Source organism: Hevea brasiliensis, unplaced genomic scaffold (genome assembly GCF_030052815.1).
Source record: "Hevea brasiliensis isolate MT/VB/25A 57/8 unplaced genomic scaffold, ASM3005281v1 Scaf5, whole genome shotgun sequence".
Classification (NCBI taxonomy): Eukaryota; Viridiplantae; Streptophyta; class Magnoliopsida; order Malpighiales; family Euphorbiaceae; genus Hevea; species Hevea brasiliensis.
Window position 1 is genome coordinate 91,159 of NW_026615028.1, and position 8,622 is coordinate 99,780.

Here is an 8,622-nt window from a genome sequence, read left to right on the forward strand (position 1 = left end):
AAACCCAAAAGGGCATTTCAGGCAAAAGTTAGGGCACAGAGAATAGAGTTCATGGAAGAGAAATGAGTCAAGGCAGAAACCATGGGGGGAGAGAAGAAAAAGAAAAATCAGAGGACAATTGTATTGTGACCTTAAGGAAGTCTTTTCGACGAATAATTTTCCTCAAAAATTTTGAGGCTAAAAGAAAGTTTTTGCAAAAAGAGATCCCTCAGAAGACTAAGTTTTTGGAATCTCTATCGAATCAGCATGCCCATGATGGGAAGTAGCATACAAGAAACACAAAAATCAAAAAGAATTTTGAGACCCAGTCATCCCAACTTTTTTCAAATCATGAAATATATATTTTTTGGTAAGTCCTTAGACGTTGTTTAAGGCACACGACATAGTTGTGTAAGGCGTAGAAGAACATGCATCAACATATCACCTATAGGTGTGTAAGGCATAGAAGAACATGCATCACCACAGTTTCAAGTGTCGAACTAAGAGGGGGTCTGATTCTTCCTCAGGATAGCGAAGAGGATACGTAGGTAGTTTAGGATCGCGGTCCTAAATACGAACCCACAACACTTCATGACATCTTTTTTTGGTAAGTCCTTAGACGTTGTTTAGGACATATGGCATAGTTGTGTAAGGCGCAGAAGAAAACGCATCAATATGTCACCTGTACGTGTGTAAGGCGTAAAAGAGCATGCATCACCATAGTTTCAAATGTCGAACTACAAGGGGGTCTGATTCTTCCTCAGGATAGCGAAATGGATACGTAAGTAGTTTAGGATCGCGGTCTTAAATACGAACCCACAACATTTCATGATAGATGTTTTTTGGTAAGTCCTTAGATGTTGTTTAGGGTGCATGGCATAGTTGTGTAAGGCGTAGAAGAACACGCATCAACATGTCACCTGTAGGTGTGTAAGGGGTAGAAAAACATGCATCACCACAGTTTCAAGTGTCGAACTACGAGTGGGTCTGATTCTTCCTCAGGATAGCGAGGGGGATACGTAGGTAGTTTAGGACTGTGGTCCTAAATACGAATGCACAATTTTTCAAATCACACAGTTGCCATTGTTATGAGACCGTAGCTAATCTAATGACACAAAGTATATCGATAGAGCAAGATGCACTCAATTTTCACATGACGCAGTTATCACTGTTATGAGACCGTAGCTAGTTTCATGACGCTGAGTGTATCGACAGAGTAAGATACACTCATTTTTCACATGACACAGTTATTACTGTTATGAGACAGTAGCTAGTCTCATAACATAGAGTATGTCGACCGAGCAAGATATACTTGATCCTCATAGCTAATGTTTCATAGTTATTAGAAATTTGAGTTTCACTTTGACGGAACTTGAGCAATGCTTTCGCATTGATTTCAACTTTCGCCAAAGTGGAGGACAAACTGTAAACCCTTATTTTGTGATGAGTATGTATATTGAGGCTGTGGGAAACTCGATGATGAAAAATTATATGACTGTAAGATGTAATTGGAGGCATGGAGCTGAATTATTAATTCTGTGGCATGATCTTGAAAAAAAATAATAATATGTTTTTTTTTTGAAGCGAATTTAATTAAATTTAAATAAAATTTTGTTTTATTTAAATTTAGTATGGGTAATTTTTAAATGTACCTAATTAAGTTTAATTGGGCCCCATGGGCCTAAAAAAGCCTAGTTAGGAATTTTAAAAAATACCTATTTAATTTATTTTTTAAAAATTAAAATAAGAAAATATCTTTTTCTCTATCCCTCTCTTCCTATTGGTTGGAACACCTCACCCATATCCCAGTCTCACCCAAATTCCTCAATCCCAGTTGCTTAAGTTATCTGAAACTTATCACACTAGAATTTCAAACCCTACCACACCTCTTCCTCACTCTCTATTGGTGCCTTCCCCTTTCCTTCTCTTCCCATTGGTTGAAACACCTCATCCATATTTCAGTCTCACCAAAATTCTGCAATCCTAGTTGTTTAAGTTATCTGAACTTTATTACTCTAGGACTCCAAACCCTATCACAACTCTCTCCCAAAACCTTATAAATACCCCACTGAAAAAAAAAAAAGGAGGAGAAGGATGAGACAAAAAAAAAAGGAAAAAAAACTAAAGAGAGAAATAGTCTAAATTTCTTTTAGTTCTTTCTTTCTTGCGATATTTCTTAAAGATTAGTTCTTTTATTTTCTTTTCAAGATCTATGCCATGTAATGTTTAATTCTACATTCCTTGTTTTTAATTTATTTTATATGTTCATATAGATCATGTAATCATATTTAATTTGAGGGGATACACAACTCTGCACATATTCAATTTTCCATCTCTCATATTTTTATTATTTTTTGTTATTTTCTGAATCTGTAAAAAATTTGAAAAAATTATATTCATATTCTACACGAAATTCTATTAATTTTAGGCTCAAGAATCACTAAAAAAGCTTTAATATTTTGTAAGTTATGGCTGTTTGAATCTTGTTTGTAAATTAACTAACCTTGGCATGTAAAATAAATTTAATTTAATACTTGGTAATTGTAAAATAAATTTGCATGTTAGAAATTTTTATTAGGTTGTGATTGTTTGGGCCTTATGTGATATTATAATAAATTACATATGTACATAATTAATTTAGTTCAATTATCCTTAGGGTAACTTAATAAAAATTAATTAATTAGGTTAAATAGAAACGTAGAGTTATTTGAAATTGAATTTATTTGTAAATTAAATTCTCAATAATAAATTAATCTTAGTCATCGGGTAAATATCATTTAAATAATTAGTAACTCAATAGATAGGAATTACTTGTGTATGAAAATTGTGTGTAAACAACAACCATTTTGTGAATTACTTGCGTGTGTAGGATTAGAATTGCATTTTTTAGGATAAAGTTTAATAAATGAATAATAAACAAGACTTCTAGAAACATTAGTAGAGGATTGACACTCGAATCAACGAGGTTAGACCAGGCGTAAGGGGTGCCTAACGCCTTCCCCTTACGTACCCACTATCCCGAACCTAGACATTGAGCTATGGTAATGACGGTTGTGGAAACTCTGCAAGGAGTAAGTTGCCATCCATGACCCTCGGAAAAAACACTGAATATGTCCCAATTATTATCCGGGTGGCGACTCCTGTCTATCTATGCCTTCGTGGCATAAATTCTTAGTACCGTGGTAGTGTTATAGGAAGACGGTACTTACTAGTGGTTTGATTCTATTAGAATTATATGAAGATGCGTCTAGAGAAATCTTTAAAGAGGTGATACTTAAATGAGGCATTGTGACTCCACCGTATTTTGGACATTACACGACGATTTTATATAATTCTAATGGATGATATTTCACTTCACGTTCCTATGCTCTCCCTACAGGTTGAGTCCTTCAATTAGAATGTTTTGGGTTTGATTTGTAATTGTTAGATTTAGACTAAACTCTCCTGTTCTATTTCCTCGGCTATTAATGAAATTTGACATTTTAGTTAAAAAAAAAAGAAAAGCAGGAAGTTAGTTTCTTGTAATTGTCAAAATTAAAATTTTTATTATTTGTCTTTTTGGGTGCATGTTCTCAGAATTTTCTTTAATGACAATAAATTAGTCTAATCTAACAACGTTGAATCGTAAAATATAATTTGTTTAATACGAAAACAGCCAATGGCGTAACTTACAAAAACAGATGGAAAGAAGCATCCTCTGTGTGGTCACCGCTTACGACATCGTTTTTGGCTCCATTCACAAATTAATGAGGCGTGAAGTTTATTTTATTTTATTTTTCAAAAAGTTAATTTTATTTTATTGAGAAACAGACGGAAAGTCTTATTGGACATAGTTCATATGTGGCACGCCTTTGAGGCCTTGTAACGCATTAGCAATTAAAAAAAAAAAATTTTGTGATCATGCTTAAAAAAAAAAAAAAATTCTCGCAAAGGCAATAAGCAATATTTGAAAATTAATCATGTTAATTTTTTTTAATTCAATAGAAATTTAATAAATTAAATAATAATTAATACATTATATAATGCGAAGTAACTATTTTTATTATTATAAATATAAAAATAATTTTTTTTAAAATAAAAAAATAAAAATATTTAAACTCAAAATTTTCTTATTTTTTTTCCTTTAAAGATAAAGAAATACTAAGCTGATTATCCCTTTAGTAACATTTTAATTTACTTTAATTTAAAATAAAAAATGTTTTAACTATATTATTTAATTAAATCTTATTAATTGAAATAAATAAAATTTCTTTATCTATATTTTGGTGTTTATACACTTGGCTAATTAGTTATTAATATTTATTTATATACGAAACTTATTATAGTTCATAATTTGAGTTGATGTAAAATTTTTAAATTAACCGGATGTACACTTTGAGTATAACAAAGTCTTACTTTATAACTCAAATTACTTGAATTTTAGAATTTCATAATTCTCAAATGTAAAATTTCTTAATTTAAATTATTTAAATTGAAAAATATCTCATAGAGAGTTACAGTGCTCGCAAAATAAAGTCCACAACCCGACGGGGAGATCACGTTAACCAGGTAATATCAAATCCAAATCCTTCTTCCTGTTTGTAATCGTAGCTTCATTGAAGCTAGCCCCATCGGTCCACCATCAAAAATGGAAACCTGGTTTCTGATCCTCGTCACCATCTCCATCTCTGCCCTTCTGAAGCCTATTTTCCACCTTTTATTTTCTTCCAAGAATTCCCCCTACAGCCTCCCTCCAGGCCCCTTTAAGTTCCCCATCATCGGCAACATTTTATGGCTCCGTAAATCCTTCGCCGAAATCGAGCCCATCATTCGCTCGCTGCACAAAAAGCTCGGCCCTATGGTCACTCTCCACATCGGTTCTAACCCCACCATTTTCATCGCCGATCGCTCCCTAGCCCACCAAGCGTTGGTCCAGAGTGGTGCAGTTTTGCTAATCGTCCACAGGCTCCTGCTACTAATAAAATTTCCACTAACAATCAGCATAATATCAACTCGTCCTTCTACGGCCCTACTTGGCGCCTCCTCCGCCGGAATCTTACCTCAGAAATCCTCCATCCTTCAAGGGTCAAGTCATACAATCATGCTCGCAAGTGGGTTCTGCAAATTCTCGTCAACCGGTTTGAATCGCAGTCGAAATCTGGAGATCCTGTTCGCGTTATGGATAATTTTCGGTACGCCATGTTTTGCCTGTTAGTCCTCATGTGTTTCGGCGACAAGCTCGATCAGAAACAAATTGAAGAAATTGAGAGAGTAGAACGTTCTGCCATTTTGAATGCTGTGAAATTCAATATACTCAATTTCATGCCAAGATTGACCAAGATAGTGTTTCGTAAACGTTGGTCACAGTTTTTGCAGCTTCTAAAGGATCGACAAGAAGTATTGATTCCATTGATAAGAGCAAGAAAGAAGGCCAGTGAAGAGCGACAGAGCAAGTTAAATGACAAAAAAGATGACTATGTCTTATCGTACGTTGATACCTTGTTCGATCTGCAGCTTCCTGATGAGAAAAGAAATCTTACAGAGAAGGAAATGGTGAGTTTGTGCAATGAGTTTCTTAACGCAGGCACGAATACTACTTCCACAGCCTTGGAATGGATCATGGCAAATATGGTAAAACACTCACATATTCAAGAGAAGCTTTTCAGAGAAATTAAAGGGGTTGTTAGAGAGGGTCAAGAAGAAGTAAAAGAAGAAGATTTGCAGAAGCTGCCATATTTGAAAGCAATCATTTTAGAAGGGCTAAGGCGGCACCCACCAGCACATTTTGTTTTGCCACATGCGGTGACTGAAGATGTAGTTTTGGATAAATATTTAGTACCCAAAAATGCAAATATAAATTTCATGGTGGCAGACATGGGATGGGATCCAGAGGTTTGGGAGGATCCCATGGCTTTTAAGCCTGAAAGGTTTATGGGTAGTGATAATAGCAGTGGAGAAGTGTTTGATATAACAGGGAGTAAGGAGATTAAGATGATGCCATTTGGGGTGGGAAGGAGAATTTGCCCTGGATATGGATTAGCAATGCTTCATTTGGAGTATTTTGTGGCTAATTTGATTTGGAAATTTGAGTGGAAGGCTATGGATGGAGATGATGTTGACTTGTCTGAGAAGCTACAGTTTACAATGGTAATGAAGAATCCATTACAGGCCCTCATATCTCCCAGATTCAAATAAAGCTTCATCTCTATTTTTTTAGATTTCAGTCTGTATCACTCGAAAAGTTCTTGGGCAGCAGGAGATGCTGCGTCTGTTGACAACAGACAAGTTATGTATGTTGTATGCGTTAACCTAAAAAAAATAAATTATTGCAATTAAAAGTAGTGAATAATTGGTTTTAGTTTGTTTGCTTTATATATTTAAACTAATTCAGAAGCTGAATCTGTTGAAAACAAAAACCATTCAGATCGAAATAATCTTCCAAGCAATGTGAGAAATCCAGAAGCTCAAAGTTCAGGCTGTTCAAGTGGTGGAAGACTCTCAATTTCCATTCACATATGAAGTTCGTTCATACCATGTACCATGTGGAAAAAATGACCTGATCATTTATGTCAACCTTGAAGATATCTGGGCCTGAAATTGATTCTTCATCATCAGAGTAAATTCTAGCTTCTCTGATCGATCAACGCCCTCTCCGTCCATAACCTTCCACTCGAAATTCCAAATCAAATTAGCTAAAACATAAACAGTACAAATTATCCTCCCAACCCCAAAGGCATCATCTTGATTTCTCTACTTCTGCTGTAATGCCAAAAGCTTCTCCTCCGCTTTTGAGAAACCTTACAGGCTTGAAAGCCATTGGATCCTCCCACACTTTCGGGTCCCAACCCATCTCAGCTACCAAATCCCTTTCTTGGGCATCACGTATTTGTAGACACCGACCTAAGTTGGGTTCAAGTGAGGCACTGGGCCTCTGAAAATTTTAAAAATTTTCAGGGTAAAATTGTAATTTAATTAAAAAAATAATATTTTCTATTATCCGCATGGAATCGTTGAAATATTTTAAAAATTATCAAAGGGAATTTTAACATAATTTTCTCTTTTTTTTATCAATATAAATTTTAGTATTTTTTTTTCTTATTATTGTTAAAATTTCTTCTTTATTAAAGTTTTTCATACTCAAATAAAAAAAATTTTATAATATTAAAAATTAGAACTGTCATTTATTTTATTTAAATTATAATTTTAATTAAATTTACTTCTATTATTATTTTAAAAAATAAATTTAAGGTAAATTGTACAAAATTTTTAATTTGAGACTATCGACATATTTATCCTAATAATTCTAATTTTAATAATTTCATTCAATTTTCTTCAACAAAATAATGGTAACTAGAGAGATTAAAATTAGTACCCATAATTATGTCTTAATTTTAGTTAACTAAATCAAATGAAAAGCTCAATTTTGATCAATCGAATATAATTACACCAACTTAATTAATATAATCTAAATTTATAAAATTAAAATAATTAAATTAAATTATAATTTAAAAAAAATTACATTTTTTTATTAAGCCTTTATTTTTAAATAATTATGATGAATGTAGTTTATATATAAAATTTATAGTTGCGCACAACTAAAATCTGTTTTTATTATTTTTTAATTAAGATTTAAATTTAAAATTTTATAATTTTAAAAATAATTCTAATATTATTTATTAATAATTATGATATTAATATATATTCGTTAATTTTAAATAATGGATTCATGATGTCAAAATAAATTAATGGATTCATAGTTTTTGGGCCGCAAAGCACAAATATTCATCTCTCATAAAGCCCCTAAGCAAACAATCTACATAAAGGGAATCCTAATCCGTTCTCTTCCGAATATAGATCGAACGAAATTCGAAATTTGAAATACTATAAGAAGGGGAGGGTGAGAGAGGGAGATGGAAACAGCATCCAGCGATATGAAGAATTTCTACCGGCAAAGGAAGAGCAACAGAGGTGGCATCACAAAGTCCTCTTCTAAATCAACCTCTAAGTCCAAGAAGAAATTGCCCAAACATGCTATCGGCTCTGATATCACCCAGCCTATGACCCTCATTTCTCACGGCGCACCGGATCTTCAAGGTAGTCCTTTTTCTTTCTGCTCTGTTGTGTGCTTCTGTTATTCTGTGTTTTTCTTGTTGGTTATATTTTTGGGGCTTATTTATTGCCTTTCTGTAAAGGGTTTTTATTTTTTTGAAAAATTCAGTCTTGAAATTGGTAACAATTTGAGGTTTAAAGAAATAAAGTTTCTTTTTTTATTGAACTGATAATAACTTTGGAGAGTTATAATCATTTGGAATTAGTACATGGTTCGATTGCAGTATATAATTTTCTGGATTAGTAAATATCATTATTCAAGATTTTGGTGCTGTTTTCTTGGTTTTGGTAGATGATTATGACAAACATGAAGAAGTGCTGAGGCAATTTGACATGAACATGGCATATGGGCCGTGCCTTGGGATGACCCGGCTGGCGAGATGGGAGCGTGCTCAACGTTTGGGTCTGAACCCACCTGAAGAAATTGAGTGTCTGTTGAAGGGCGGAAAAGTTAACTCAGATTGCCTGTGGGATGGCCGTGTTTAGAAGTTACTAACAATATGCGTGGTGTGTTGTGTGTTATTAGAATCTAATGTATTGCTAGTTTTTGTGGTT

At 33.5% G+C, this 8,622-nt stretch overlaps 2 protein-coding genes across 3 annotated transcripts; both read left to right on the forward strand.

The window, feature by feature from the left end:
* The first annotated feature begins 4,468 nt into the window (after positions 1-4,468).
* On the forward strand, positions 4,469-6,316 carry LOC110647437 (cytochrome P450 89A2). Its single transcript, XM_058142469.1, is given in 2 exon segments — positions 4,469-4,904; positions 4,907-6,316. Coding segments are annotated over 2 exon segments (1,545 nt in total). The 5' UTR covers positions 4,469-4,606; the 3' UTR covers positions 6,154-6,316.
* Positions 6,317-7,764: 1,448 nt separating this feature from the next.
* On the forward strand, positions 7,765-8,616 carry LOC131177468 (uncharacterized). Of its 2 annotated transcripts, none has more exons than XM_058142453.1 (2): positions 7,765-8,051; positions 8,350-8,616. In XM_058142453.1, exons 1-2 carry the CDS (start codon positions 7,869-7,871, stop codon positions 8,551-8,553), a joined length of 387 nt encoding a protein of 128 aa, XP_057998436.1. In that variant the 5' UTR covers positions 7,765-7,868; the 3' UTR covers positions 8,554-8,616. The 2 variants fall into 2 exon arrangements, with proteins under 2 accessions (XP_057998436.1, XP_057998437.1); XM_058142454.1 differs by having other exon boundaries at positions 7,777-8,052; positions 8,360-8,616.
* The last annotated feature ends 6 nt before the right edge of the window (positions 8,617-8,622 follow it).